We start from the raw sequence: 15,122 nt of genomic DNA, 5'->3' as shown, positions 1-15,122 counted from the left end.
ACACCCAAAGCATTCCTACGGTATCCGGGAGTTGCACAATCTCATGGTCTAAGGAAATGATACTTGGCACTAGAAAAGCTTTAGCATACGAACTATACGATCTTGTGCTAGGCTTAGGATTGGGTCTTGTCCATCACATCATTCTCCTAATGATGTGATCCAGTGATCAATGACATCCAATGTCCATGGTCAGGAAACCATGACCATCTATTGATCAACGAGCTAGTCAACTAGAGGCTTTCTAGGGACATGTTGTGGTCTATGTATTCACACATGTATTACGGATTCCGGTTAATACAATTATAGCATGAACAATAGACAATTATCATGAACAAGGAAATACAATAATAACCATTTTATTATTGCCTCTAGGGCATATTTGCAACAAATGGCCCACCCGACCCACATATATTCAACCATAATCGCACTCTGGAAGAAACCCTAGCCACACTCCACTTCACTCCCCTCTCCCCCAAGCTCTCCTTCGTCGAAATCCGTTTGTTTCTAGCGTGGCAGGCAACGAATCTAACTCCGGGATGTCTGGATCCTACGACTGGGACCTTGTTCCTTACAGTCACGAGGAGGAGATGGCAGTCCGTGTGGCTCTCCATCGCTCCCGAGAGGAGTGCGCCCGATCGTGGACGGACTCGTATCGCTAGGAACCCATTGTGTTCGCGTGAATGCGACTGGATCTACCCGGGGCTCGTGGTGGGAGGCGTTGTACCCCTACCTTGCCGAACGCAATGCAGGCCGTCTGGCAGCTGAACCCTGGGATGACAGCGCAACCCATTCGGTGGCGCGACGTCCCCGCGGGGGTGGGCTCCGAGCCAGAGGTCAATGTCAGCATGGTGTATGGCAAGCACGCTGCAGACGCGAGGTGCAAGGCACCAAGAGCGGATGGCCACGGAAGCTCTCGCCGCCCAGGCAGCGAAGGCGGAGCTGCATGCCGTCCGGCCCGACCGCTCGCCACATCCATCATCGACCTCATGCCCAGTTGCAACGAACAAGTTGTGGACTTCGACGAGGAAGAATAGGGCATGGGAGATGAAGGCGCATCGAGTCCCGTGAGCCGGTCCGTGTCACATGTCCTACATTACCTCGCCGGCAACTGCGCCTTCACCTCGAGGGGTTAAGTCGGCCGCTGTACATGGACACGGTCGGAACAACAAGGATGTTTACCGCCGAAAATGTAGATTAATTTTATGTGGCATGTACTTGTATGGATTTGATAATTTGAAAATGAGGTATACAGTTGTGAAATCGAATTCTTGCGTGTTGATCAGTCATTTGTCCGCAGACACGCCCAGACGCAGATATGTTTTTTATACCTGTGATCGTAGATACTCTCATGCTCTCTCTTCTCTCCCTAGATTGCTTCAATAAGAGAGATCCCCTAAGCCGGCGACCGATCGTGCAGCCCCAAGTTGTACTCCTGCCCTAACTTTGGCTCCCATGCCCTACTCTTCCTGGCCCATATGCACACATCATTTTTTCCTCGTTGCCGTGGTGTTTTTTTGTGTGATTTTGACGGAGCAATTTGTTGAAAATTACCACACCTGCGAGCTTATAAGAGGGAGTGGAGGAGGGAATGGGTCTCCAACGAGGCACTGCGGATCCTCCGGTTGGGCACCAGTCGGTGGCGCTTGCATCATCGTGTATCCGCATGGTTGCATTTTTTTTGAGACAATTGTATTTTGTTGAAATTGGCCCTCGTCCGGACTGCAGAACATTGACTCATGGGCCCATAGTCCACCCGAGCCCAGAGCCCGCCTGCAGAGCCTCTCTCTCTCACTCCCCAGCCCAACTTTGCCTAAAAAAAAACACCCCAGCCCAACTTTATAAACCCGTCAATACATCCGGGCAGAGGCCGGTCGCACTCTCACTCTCCGTCTCCTCGCCAGCGACAGCGAGCAGTGAGCAGCGGGGCATTTCTCAAAAAAAAGTGAGCAGCGGGGCGCGTGCGGCACCGGTGCGGAGAGCGAAGCGACCGACTCCGGCAGGCGCCTCCTGATCTCCACCGCCTTCTCCTCCGCAATGGCGAACAGGGGAGGGAAAGGGTCCTACCCCCCGTCCAAGTCAGGTGATCCCCGTTCACCCCCCCCCCCCCCCCCCCCCTTTCTTTTTATCCCCTGTTTCCCTGTTTTTTTTTTTTTTTTGCGTCGATGTCGTCTCAATCCTCGACCAACGCGACATTCACCGGATAAAACCCGGTGGATGCGGGGATCTTCGCGTCTATCGAGTAGGATCCGATGCGAATGGCCAAGGATTAGGGTTTACAGAACGCCGAGGGTTTTGTTGTCACGGTACTGGTGCCCTGGCGGGTGGGCATCGGAAGGATATGAATTTTGGCTATCGGAGAAGGTTTAGATCCAATTTGATCGGTGCGAGGGCTTATGATTTGGTTGTTTATTATGTTGTTTTAATCGGATTTTGTTATGGGTGTGATATATCCACGACAAAACAGAGCTGTTTGTTCAGGGCCTCTTTCGACTGTAGGACTTTTGAGAAGGGTTCCAGTCCTTAAGATTTTTTTTCCTGACAATGCCCTTTGGATCGTAGAATTGGATTGGGTTATCTGTTATGTGCGCTTGTAGAAATACATCTGGCTAATATTTGTTACCAAATTAATCTTTAACAACTTTCCTACTGGTTGTGTCACATTCATATGTGGTGTGGGTGGGTTCTTATAATTTGGTGTCTCAAGGAAAGCTGGAAAAGTAGATAATTGAGTTGATCGTGACACAGCTTGCTCAAAATGACGATGCATTAAACGCTGCTGGGCATTGTCGAATCACTAGCAGCCTAATAGGTTTTGGGTCTGCTTGCCTGTGAATAAGGTAACACTAAATGGATTATTTGTGTTTATGCACAAGTGCATTGCTAAATTTAGCGATTCCTAAGGGTTTTAGTCTAACGAATGGTCCTTCCCTTCAACAAGAGAGTGAATATCCGTGGATATGTCTTGCATGCGTTCCTTGGAAGAATTTTTGTTGATTTTGGTGCAGTTAAGCACATAAGCTTGGTCTGTATATTTAAATTCCATGCTTGAGCATCTTGGTGTGTTCTCTTTTTTTTTCTGCTCTGCAGAGGAAGGCTGGCTGTTAATGTAGGGCATGTTTGGTTGGTAACTAATTGCCTTAGCTTAGGTGCTCAAATTCTTAGCCTCACTTTGGATTGCCCAAGGGAATTTTGCCACACTTTTTGTGTGTATGACATGTGGACTTATATTGAACAAAAAGAATCTTGCCTTAGGTGTGGCTAGAACCAAACACACACCTAACCTGGTCAAACTTGCCTAACTTGATATGTGGGAAAGTGTGGCTGGGAACCAAGCAGCCCCTTAGTTAATCCAACCTTCACTATTTTGGTGAAGGAAAATCCTTGTATCAAATGTAGAACTAAACTAGAAACTGAGGTATATGCCTATTCTGAAATATCACATGTGTGATATGCTCGTGGTTCTGTGATAGTTAGCGTTTTTTTTTTGTACCTTTGTTAGAACGGCTTACGACATGCCGTAAATTCTCTCTCAAGAATATACTACTTTGGAGAACATGATGATTTATCCCTTGCTTATTTGAAGTAATAGGTTATCTATTTCGCAGCATCTTAGTAACACACACCACAACCTTGTTGTCTTGTTGAACTGCGTGGAATGGAGTGATGTACATGTATCAAGTCTGCATATTGTACTGGGTGTTTTTGGAATTAATTTAAAATAGCAATATTTAGCAGCACTATCACCAAAGAACTAGCCATGGGCATGGGTGCGTGGAAGTTAGCTATCCATGTGGCAGAACCATGACTTGGTTTCGAGATCTTATCGGTTTTAACTCTAGCCTACCGCAACTTGTTTGGAACTGAGAGGCTTAAGTCAAAATAAAGTGAAATTGCGGGGCACAATTAAAGTGAAATTGCGGGGCGCAAATAAAGTGAAATTGCGGGGCACGACAGCAACAAAACAACCACCGCCTATATATTGAGTTATTGACCTCCATTTCCGGTTCATCCCACCTCCAACTTTCCTCCTCTTCCCCTCTTCTCCAGATCTACTCCGCCGCCGCCTCCCATGGCGCCTCCAGCCAGAAACCTTAACCCTAATCCGAACACTAACAACCCCGATCCTCCCTCCGACATGGGTATTCTCTTCGGTTCGCCTCCTACCGCTGCGCCTACCGCTGCACCCACGTTCCCTGCCGCCGTCGGCCCGCCGCCGCCGTTCGGCCCTTACTCCCACCCCTCGGCCACCTCTGCCTTTCACGGCGGCCCCTACCTCCACCACACGCAGGATCTTCATCCCCCTATGCCCCGCCCACCCATCTCCTTCCCCATGCACCGCCCAGCGATCTCCTTCCCCATGCACCGCCCAGCCATCTCCTTCCCCATGCACCGCTCCTTCTCCATTCCAGATCTAAATGCAAACCCTAGCGCCGCCTTGCCCGGCAGCTACCTTCACTACCCGCAGGATCTCCGATACCTCAACTCCTACAGGCAAGACCTGAACCTGAGTGTTAACCTCAGAGCCGCCTTGGGCCGCCTGCAGGATCGCCAATCTCCCATGGCCAGCTCAGGCAACTCCATCCACACACTTAACCCAAACACAAACCTGAACCTGAGCGCCAACCCCAGCGCCGCCTCGCACGGCCGCTACCATCAGAACGCGCAGGATATTCGACATTCCATGCCCCGCCCAGTAATATCCTTTACCATGCCAAACCGGAGCGACAACCCCGCACCGTTGCAGGTGCCAAACCTGAACAGAATAAAGGTATTTATGTCTGACAGGGAAGTTTTTTAATCTAAGGCTTTTATGGTATGTTTTTTTGTTGTTCAGTTGTGTGATCCTGCTATATGATGATTGATGATTTTACAGCTTCATCAAAATGAATGCTGTGTTTTTTGAGAAGTTGAGCTTTCGAAGGCAAGTTTAGAGTTTGACATATTTCTTACCTGTTTTATTTTTGCAGGAGCACCGAACGGAAGGCAGAACAATTCTAATGATGTTATTCACCTTTCTGATTCTGATTCTGATGGTAATAATATTGCCCAATCTCGTCATTAAACATTTTCCAGGCAACAGTTTATTTATTGGACTAAATCCTTTTTATTTTCAACTCACATTATCCTTCTTATGATATGTTTTATGTCTGGCTACTTGGTCTGGGCATGCCAAGTCACATGTGTTCATACTGCTGTTCTACTTAAATCTAGTTTTACTACACTTATCACAGCTCTGCTCCATGAGAAAATCCTTTGGTATTTGCTTTTGTTATAAGAATTAAAGAATATCACTTGTGTCTGCTAGCACGTTACGAGCTATCTGTCTGATATGATCATTGTGTTTTATTTATCACTGTCAAGAAAATTCACTGTCAAGAAAATTCCATTGGGCTTAGGGCATCTTTAGCAAGAAGGTAGTAAACTTTTCTGTTTGAAAACTTTAAATGATACTTTTTGTTCCAGTAAAGATTAAAGAATGATTTAACTAGAAGATTCCCGCAACCTTCTACGCTCCCCAAATACTTATCTTGGCAGCCTTCATAGGATCGATCAAATACTACAGAAAAAAATGTCGGAAGAAAATTATATACCATGTTTGTGGTTCCCCTTTGGTTTTATTTGCAGATGATTCGTTGACTATTTACTCATAGTTGATGTTATTTACCATTACATTGAGTGTGAAAGGACACTTCATATCGTTTGTAGTTGAAGGCAAGACACTGTTTGTTTTGTTTCCCCAATTTATGGCTGTGCATAACAAATGGTAATCATTGAGCTGCTTACACTGTAACTGTTGCAGTATTAGATAGGGCAGAATATCTGATCACAGTACATAAATAAGCACTAAAATTTACCGGATAGTTGAATGAAACCGATTAAGTCAATGTGAATACTGTATTGATATATAGTTGAAAATATACAAGAAACTCATATATCACTGCCTGTATTTAGATTTTTTCGAAGAAGAGGCTCCCCCCACACACTCCAAGTCAAATGGGAAAGCTTCATCTGATAGCCTAAAAACTGGTGGAAAGGCTTCATCCTTTTCTAATGGTATGGATGCATCATTTTGTACTTTTGCTATACATTCATCCATTCAAGAGTTGCCGATAAAACTGAAAGTTCTAGTTACATAATAGATTGTCTTTCTGTGTCTTTCATGTATTATGTTCTCATAGGAGAAGGTAGCAAAGGAGGGAAGGCATTTAGTGCTGGGAAAGGCGGGAAGGGCTCCGCATCAAATGCAAAGCCTGCAATGTCTGATGCAGAACTAAAGCTTCAGCTTGGTCAGTTCCTTCCGTTGAAATATCCTCTATTTTTCTAGAAGCTTATTTCATAGTAACCTTAATAGTAGTTAAAGTTCGGTAGTTTATGGAATTTCAGTAGACTCTTTACTTGAGAAGTTCCGTCTAATGAGATTGTTAGTTTTACATCATTTGAAACGGGCACACATCTTATATTATGATTTTCAAACGCCCCTTCTGTCTAAACATAAAAAAGGCAAGCTGATTCCCGCATAAGAATTGGTTGCAGATATGCCTCCAAATTCTATATTGTTATCGAACTGTGAAGCAGCAGAAATGTTGCAGAAAATTCAAGGACATATGGCTATCTTATCAGAGGATCCGACTATAAAAATTCCCGAGTAAGGAATATCTCTTGTTTTAATTCTGTTATTATGTTCCGCTAATGATTGTTTATGTGGTGTTCCAGTCTGTTAGCTTGTGTGACTCCATGTTTAATCTTTTCTTCTTGCACCGGCAGGTCGTTTGACAAGGCCTTTCAATATGCAAAAGAAGGAAATCACTTCACCTCTGCGAAGTCGGTGAAAGAAATTCTGGAGTATCCTTTGTTTTGGTTAAGAACTAATATTAGAGATTGCATTGTGGTTACGCAGTCAAATTGTTTCGCCAAGCAACCACTTTGTAGTTATTTTCCTTGACTCGTAGCTGCAGACCTCTTAAAGACTATGGTGTTAATGATGGCGAGGTTCGTAAGCCTTCTTTTCCTCTCACCTTCTTGTATCTCATTTCCCTCATCTCAAACATAAAATGGTTTGTTGTACCTGTAACAGATATGCATGATAGCGAACATTGGGCCTGAGACCATCGAAGAGGTTTATGCACTGATACCGTCTCTCAAGGTCAGTGTCTTTTGCTGACATTTGGGATATATGCCATTTCATATTTTACCAGGAACTCAGTCCTGCAAAATCCAAATTTCTTTGCACAGGCTACTAGGTCCATCAATGAAGGCAAGATCGTGGAGGCTCTTGCTGCCCTCGCTAACATAAAAGTCTCCAAGTGAACCTCAGCTACACAGGTAATCCTGGGGCAAATCTTTGAACCACACCTCTTCCTGATCGCTCGCCTTTCTTTATGATCTAAATTTCTGAATGGGTCTTAATCTTAACCATATATGCAGCTGATCGGGCAATGAAGGATCCGTAACGGGGGTCTCTGTGGTGTATGGTTGTTCACCGAAATCGAGCTCTTTCTTTCGAGGGCCGAAATCAAGTTGTGTGTATGTAAACCGTGCTGTGCACCTGTGTGCCAGTTCTAGGTCTGGCTGGTTGAACTTTGACTTTTGGAAACTAGCTTGTGTCTAGCTGCCGGTTTAGCTAGTTGTTGGGGTGATGTACTCTGAATTGCCAAGTTATGCCCGATGGTCTGGCACGCCTGAGCGATGAATATTGTTGTTGCGGCCTGTGTGTTTCTGCATTTCTGCTTGTCTGTTTACTTCTCTGTGAATCGCATCTCTTCTGGGTGCGGCTTTTTACTTCTAGTTTGGGTTTTCTGTAGACGGCAGCTCTGGTAGGGCAGAATGAATTTGTAGGTTTATCGGTTTTAGCTAGAATGATTAGCAATCCTACATAAAACCTATTTGATTTAAATTTGTAGTTTCAGGGGTTTTAGGGCTCCTTTGATTCAAAGGAATCTTATAGGACTGAGGATTTAGATCCCTTCCATTCGTTGTTATTCCTGTAGCTTTGTTAATCATTTGTTTATTCTATTCCTGTGTTTTGAGAATCCTATACATCAAAGCAACCCTTAGCTAAGCAGTTTGTTCTTAGGAATCCAACATAAAACCTATTTTGTTTACTACATAGGTTTTATTTTTTACCCTTCACTTGCTTTTTTTTCCTGGTACCTTTAGATATATCTGCTGCTTGCAGAGACTGATAGGTGATCAAAGTTTGCTTGGGCGTGCACAGGGCCATTTGAACCGCTAAGCAAATTCCCCTTTGAAGACATCCCTGTTTTCCTAGTTTTGCATTGAGTTTGATTCCTTTCTCTAACCTGTTTGTTTCAGTTTCAACTGGCTTTGAATAGCCCGTCGATTGCCATTGAAGTATGTCTGGACATGCTTCAGCCAATTGCATTGAAAATGGCTCGGATCTAGATTTAGCTTCACTAGCAAAGCTGATTTCAAATAGTTGTTTGTTTCAGTTTTTGATATTTTTTCTATGAGAATCTGCTGTCTAAAACTATTGAATATCCTTGGTTCTAATTTTTAGTTCTTTTCTTTCTTCTGGAAGGAAACTGCTTTGCTAGTACTAGCACTGCATAAACCCTCGAAGACTACAAAAACGGCGTGGTGTATACTGTGCAACTTTTTTTTTGACAGTTACTGTGCAGCTTTTTATTTTATTTTACACAGGGTTGTTGAATATCAACAACTTATTACACATAATCCAATTTCTTTAGAGAGAGTTGAAGGAGTAGGTTTTATTAGCAGAGAAGAAGATTACGAGTTTTTGGAACACAATGGGATCTTCGTAAAGTGGATCCTTGTGGATTTTACAACCAATTTGATTGAAAAAACTTAGTATTTCACCATGACATGTAACTCTCAAATACCACACAAACTCTTAGATTTATTTTATACCCGTTGCAATTCATGGGCTTTTCCCTATATAATAATAATAATAAAAGGGAGGTGCGTTTCTCTAAACTTTTGGTCCGTCCATCATATGGAATTATTTTCTTTCGGACCTATCTGACGTGGTATTAAAAATTTTGTCCATTCATGCATAAATAAATTTTTAAGTTGATTCCTTTCTCTAACCTGTTTGTTTCAGTTTCAACTGGCTTTGAATAGCCCGTCGATTGCCATTGAAGTATGTCTGGACATGCTTCAGCCAATTGCATTGAAAATGGCTCGGATCTAGATTTAGCTTCACTAGCAAAGCTGATTTCAAATAGTTGTTTGTTTCAGTTTTTGATATTTTTTCTATGAGAATCTGCTGTCTAAAACTATTGAATATCCTTGGTTCTAATTTTTAGTTCTTTTCTTTCTTCTGGAAGGAAACTGCTTTGCTAGTACTAGCACTGCATAAACCCTCGAAGACTACAAAAACAGCGTGGTGTATACTGTGCAACTTTTTTTTTTGACAGTTACTGTGCAGCTTTTTATTTTATTTTACACAGGGTTGTTGAATATCAACAACTTATTACACATAATCCAATTTCTTTAGAGAGAGTTGAAGGAGTAGGTTTTATTAGCAGAGAAGAAGATTACGAGCTTTTGGAACACAATGGGATCTTCGTAAAGTGGATCCTTATGGATTTTACAACCAATTTGATTGAAAAAACTTAGTATTTCACCATGATATGTAACTCTCAAATACCACACAAACTCTTAGATTTATTTTATACCCTTGCAATTCATGGGCTTTTCCCTATATAATAATAATAATAAAAGGGAGATGCGTTTCTCTAAACTTTTGGTCTGTCCATCATATGAAATTATTTTCTTTCGTACCTATCTGACGTGGTATTAAAATTTTTGTTCATCCATGCATAAATAAATTTTTAGGTTGGGCCTCCAAACTGGCCAGTTAAGGGCCTGCTCCTCATCCCCCGCCCCCACCCCCCCACCCCTCGATTGGGACATAGGGAGTCAGTCCCTTGCGTCAGCCAAGGGGCCTACTCCGCATCTTTTTTTTTTCTTTCAATTGGGCCGGAAGGAAAAATAAATGAGTGTTTTCTTTGTAACCTATGTTGTGAGTAAGCCGACGAAAGTGCTATTCTGAGCTTGAGCTCAGATGCACTACATATCTCAGTCTTTCGTTGGCCCCAAGATTCACAACCACCCATGTATATTCTTGTGTATTGCGAATAGTATACCCATCCTATCTCCGCGTCAGGTCCCATCTATCTACTGCATTTAATGCCACAGTCACGTCCCAAGCTAACCGGCTCAGCCGGCCGTGCGAGTTATGGGCCACGGCTCAGACCTGGTCCCACTAACGGTAGACATCCACATCCACCCTCTTCCAGATCTTCTCTGCCGTCTGCGGGGCGTCGGCCAGAGTCCGTGATCATTAATTGCATGATTAGCGGCTGCCCTCGTCTGCCACTGAGCTGTCCAGGATGCCTGCAATGCTAATGCTGACTGTTAACACGCTGATGCTGCTGCCACGTAATATATAACATGCACGCATCATCAACAAAAAACTCAAGGACAAAGGGATATGGATATGAATTTTCTCAGCAAGCAACATCGTTTCGTTTGTCACACAAACCCAAAAATAGAAATTGCAGCCTTAAAGTTGACAGCATCAACCACAACAGTTAACTATTTACACCCAATGAAACCCACTAACACACTATCTTGACTAGGTCTGGTTAATGTTCTTCTATCTTCTTCAGTTACTTCATACTTGTTGTGTCCACATTAGTAGTCTTTCTAATGCCAGCTGCTTCCCCTGAACTGTTCAGACCACGGGGCAAAAATTATACTACTCGAGAACATGCTCCCCATCAAGAAAACAGAGGAAACAAAACACACATAATTCACATTTGAAAGAATCAGGGCAGCAAACAACACAAACAAATCTTAAGATGCCTCTTGTATTTGCAATACACTTGGACCAGAAAAGATTCCCTCATCAACAGGAACATCTTTCGCTTAAGTTCAGTAGTATCTCCTACTAGTGCATATAATAAAAGATTAACTAACAACATTGTTCATCGGTAGTAATAGCACCCCATTCAGTCCGAGTTCATCTATCAACAATAACTTTGGAGCTGGAACCCAATCTTAGTCACATATTTATGCACATACACACTGTTCATCCATCATTTCTCACTGATTCCACCTACTAACCCAACAGTACGTAGGCAATCATCAGTCATCACTACTTGGAATGAACTAGGCACATCACAATGGACCAGAAGGCAGTACAAATGAAGATACTTCATATTTAATTCACTGATATGTGCAATCTCAGGAAAAAGTTAGTAGTAAATCCCACAGCTAAATACATAGATCACATTAAGCATAGGTGGAAGAGAGGATCAAACCTGTACCCGCACCTCCTTTCTCGCCGGATTCTTGTCCTCCTCACCCTCCCACGCAGGATTCTTCTCCTCCTCTGCTGCATTCTTGTGCTCATCCACCGCAACACTTGGCATCTTGATCCACGGGTGGCTGCGAGTAGGTAGTAGGGGCGGCGCCAGCGGAGACAGACAGTGCACACGGGGACGAGCGAGAAACAGGGGTGGCGCCAGCAGGGATGAGCGAGACGCTAACCTGGCTGTGATGAACGGCGGTGGCTTGCCCTATCAGCTGCCAACTTATTCACTTAATTGTGCTCTCTCCTCGCAGGCTAGGCAGGCCTAGCACACCAGGCAGGATAAGTTTGTCAAACCCACTTAAATCCCGTGGCTCTCATCCGCGAGGCTGTTTACCTATTTTTTGCAGCGTGGACGAAGTGGGATTGCAGACGTCCGCGTCTGCCTGCATCTTGATGTTCTTCTCCTCTCCAACCGCGCCGCAAGAAACTAGATTGGCGGCCATGACTTCCTTAGCTTCTTCCTCGCACATAACTTCCTTGCACGTGTGTGTGGAGCAACAACTACAATTGCAAAACATTAACATGGGACGGAGTGAGTACTATCTAATAGAAAAGTATTCCTTATAGAAACATGGTTGTTACTGACATCATGGAGGCCTGTACCATCACCAGTGCTTGTTGGACTTCTTGACATGGCTTTCCGTGGCTCTTCCACCCTAATTGAACTCGCCGACATAATGTCATTTGCCACTGATGTATCAAAACCATCTATTGTTGCTACCAGGAAGATGTATGAGCTCATCGACATGCCCGCTTGATGTGTTCCATCATCGCTAGAACTGTCTTCGCTCTCAGAGGAATCTGATAGGCATATGGTCTCCACAATGTTGGAGAACCACACCTTCTGCTTCCTCTTTGATCCTCTGTTCGACTTCTTCTTCCCTTTCTGTCTCCAAGGCCCCTTCATGGAACTCGTGTTCCTTGTCGGGGATGCACCACTAATGTACGCCTGTCCTGCAAAGCAGAGTTGTTTGTAGTAAATATTCAAACTGCAATCCAAAAACACATTTTAAAAGTTTTGTTGCATGTTCCAACAATTTTTCGGTCCGCCTAACCTCCGATATTTGCCTGCAAGCGATGGCAACTCTCTTCGGCTTCTTCCTTAACCGGAATAGCTACAACTGCAGTTGACAGAGCAGTTAAATCAGTGTCAGCATATTTCACACCTGTGCTAGTGTTTACTTGAAAAAATTGTAACATATGGCATGATGAAAGAACATGCGGTGCCCCCATGTTTGGTTTTGGTAATTGATGACAATCTTTATGGACTAATGGTTGCCTTGAGTTATATTTGAAGGTTTTGTCCATAGGCTTTTCTTGGAGTACATGTGTTGGTTTCAAGGAGAGTTTGTGTCAACCAAGGTGCTATTCAAGGAATTATCCAAAGATTGGTCATGTGAGTTGCAAGCATGTATTGAAGAAGAAGATTGTGTGATCATTCATGTCTACCTTCAAGATATCATCCAAATGAAGAGAATTGGAAAGATTCAAGGTTGATCAAGATTAAGTCAAGAATGAATCAAGTTGATCAACACACAAAGCATACAATATGTACTGAGGGATCAAGTAATCCCATGGTATGGTAAGCATTGTCCATTACGCTTTGTTTGCTAACCCATGGTTTTCGTGAGAGTTCTTTGTGGGGTTAGGTTGCGATGTGCAAGTTCAAGTGGACCATCATGAAGAGATCAAATGCTTGAAGCTTGTCGTCCATTATGGTAACAATGGATTTATGAAGATGTGCCGAAGAGTGGCTGACCCATGATGGATTATGGGGGAGCAATCAACTAGTCTTCATCGAGCCGACACAATCAAGAAAGGTGGTCCAACTTGAGGGAGTCAAGATCGTCATCATCTAGCTCAAGTGGACTATGTGCAAGACAAAGGTTTGCCCCTGATAGGTTTTCTATTTTACCGGTCTCATAGTGGTAGTTGGGAGTCCGGGTTATAGGATCGATTTTCGTACTATCAAGGGGGGCTCTCGATGAGTAGCTTGATCGTATCGTTCATAGAGAGCTCAAACCATTGCATCCTTGCATCATCTTTCTTGGTTCTTGTTTGGTTCTCTTTGAGAGTTTTGGAGCTTATGGTCATCTTGATGACAAGCTCGAGTTTATCGAAAACGGAGTTCACTTGCATCTTCTATGATGTTTTCGATGTTGGAGGTTATGCCCGTTCTTCTCTGTTGGAGGTTTCACTCCTCCATTTGTTAGGCATACCTCCCCTACCTCCTTCTTCGCCGTTTTGATACTACTTTTCGTCTTGTTTCCAACAAGCTTGAGTTTGCTCAATTCGGAGCTCATATGCAGAAGTTATGGCAGTTCTTGTTTTCTTGGAAGTGGCTTTTGTCTGGTCCCAGAGGTAGTACCGCGAGCCCAAGCGGTAGTACCGCTTGGAGCTCTCAGCCATAGTACCGCTGCAGTGCCGCTCTTCTATCGCCTCGAATTTGGGTCCTGCTCTTTTCATGTCGGGTTTAGCAGTAGTTGCACGGTAGTAAGGCACGGTAGTACCGCCTAAGCGGTAGTACCGCTCCGGTCGGGCGGTAGTACCGCTACTGCATTACTGCCGCCATACTCTGCTCTGCCTCTTTTGGTCTCGTGTTCTGCTCCTCCAGCGGTAGTACCACTGGGGTGAGCGGTAGTACCACTTATATGCGGTACTACCGCCCCAAGGTTCATGTTTGTTGCTCCTTTTCCCTGTTTCTTCCGCCCAAGCGGTAGTACCACTCGTGGAGTGGTAGTACCGCTCGTGTGCGGGCTGAGCACATAACGGTTTGACTTTTTTTCCCTCCTATAAAAGGGGGTCTTCTTCCCCAATGAACCTTATCCTTTGAGCTCGTGTTCTTCCCCCATTGTTGACCTTCTTCGAGCGTGCTAACTCTCAATCCCTCCATGGATTCTTGCTAGTTTTTGAGGGAAAAGAGAGAGGAGATCTAGATCCACATTTCCACGAATCACTTTCTCCTCTATGTGAGGGGAACCCCTTGGATCTTGGAGTTCTTGGTGTTCTCCTTCTTGTTCTTCCTCTCATTTTCCTCCCTAGCATTAGTTGCTTCGGTGGGATTTGAGAGAGAAGGACTTGGGCACTCTGTGTTCCCTTGTCATTGCATTTGGTGCATCGGTTTGAGTTCTCCACGGTGATACGTGGAAGTTACAAGTTGAGAAGCTTATTACTCTTGGGTGCTTGGTACCCTTGAGCTTGTTCCTCTTGGGTGCTTGGGCGCCCTAGACGGTTGGTGGTGTTCGGAGCTCAATCATTGTGGTGTAAAGCTCCGAGCAAGCGTCGGGGTCTCCAATTAGGTTGTGGAGATCGCCTCGAGCAATTTGACGGGTACCGGTGACCGCCCCCAAGGGTCTCCAAAGTGTATGAGTTCGGTGACCGCCCCCAAGGGTCGCCATTTGTATGGGTTCGGTGACTGCCCACAAGGGCCCTTTAGTGGAATCACGGCATCTTGCATTGTGCGAGGGCGTGAGGAGATTACGGTGGCCCTAGTGGCTTCTTGGGGAGCATTGTGACTCCACACCGCTCCAAACGGAGATTAGCATCCGCAAGGGTGTGAACTTCGGGATACATCGTCGTCTCCGCGTGCCTTGGTTATCTCTTACCCGAGCCCTTTACTTATGCACTTTAATTTGTGATAGCCATATTGTTTATTGTCATATATCTTGCTATCACATAGTTGCTTATCTTGCTTAGCATAAGTTGTTGGTGCACATAGGTGAGCCTAGTTGTTTTAGGTTTTGTGCTTGACAAATTAACC

General features: G+C 44.3%; 1 protein-coding gene across 1 annotated transcript; it reads left to right on the top strand.

Moving 5' to 3' along the window:
• Positions 1-1,857: 1,857 nt before the first annotated feature.
• Positions 1,858-7,721, top strand: LOC147965916 (DNA-directed RNA polymerases IV and V subunit 4-like). Its single transcript, XM_087528501.1, has 10 exons — positions 1,858-2,080; positions 4,968-5,033; positions 5,953-6,054; positions 6,180-6,287; positions 6,535-6,646; positions 6,766-6,843; positions 6,957-6,990; positions 7,076-7,144; positions 7,234-7,323; positions 7,426-7,721. The coding sequence occupies exons 1-9, from the start codon at positions 2,035-2,037 to the stop codon at positions 7,306-7,308; spliced, it is 690 nt and encodes a 229-aa protein (XP_087384627.1). The 5' UTR covers positions 1,858-2,034; the 3' UTR covers positions 7,309-7,323; positions 7,426-7,721.
• Positions 7,722-15,122: the final 7,401 nt, after the last annotated feature.

Source organism: Triticum urartu, chromosome 6A (assembly GCF_056163025.1).
Source record: "Triticum urartu cultivar PI428250 chromosome 6A, HENAU_Tu73, whole genome shotgun sequence".
Lineage (NCBI taxonomy): Eukaryota > Viridiplantae > Streptophyta > Magnoliopsida > Poales > Poaceae > Triticum > Triticum urartu.
The sequence above is the reverse complement of the archived record's forward strand: the minus strand, read 5'-3'. Positions and strand labels throughout refer to the sequence as shown.

What these genes read in the sequence shown, in the direction of transcription:
- LOC147965916 (XM_087528501.1), top strand. Translation starts at nt 2,035, where the DNA reads ATGGCGAACAGGGGAGGGAAAGGGTCCTACCCCCCGTCCAAGTCAG. An exon ending in TTCTGATTCTGATTCTGATG is followed by an intron (nt 5,034 to 5,952) that starts GTAATAATATTG and finishes GCCTGTATTTAG; the next exon opens with ATTTTTTCGAAGAAGAGGCT. An exon ending in CCGACTATAAAAATTCCCGA is followed by an intron (nt 6,647 to 6,765) that starts GTAAGGAATATC and finishes TTGCACCGGCAG; the next exon opens with GTCGTTTGACAAGGCCTTTC.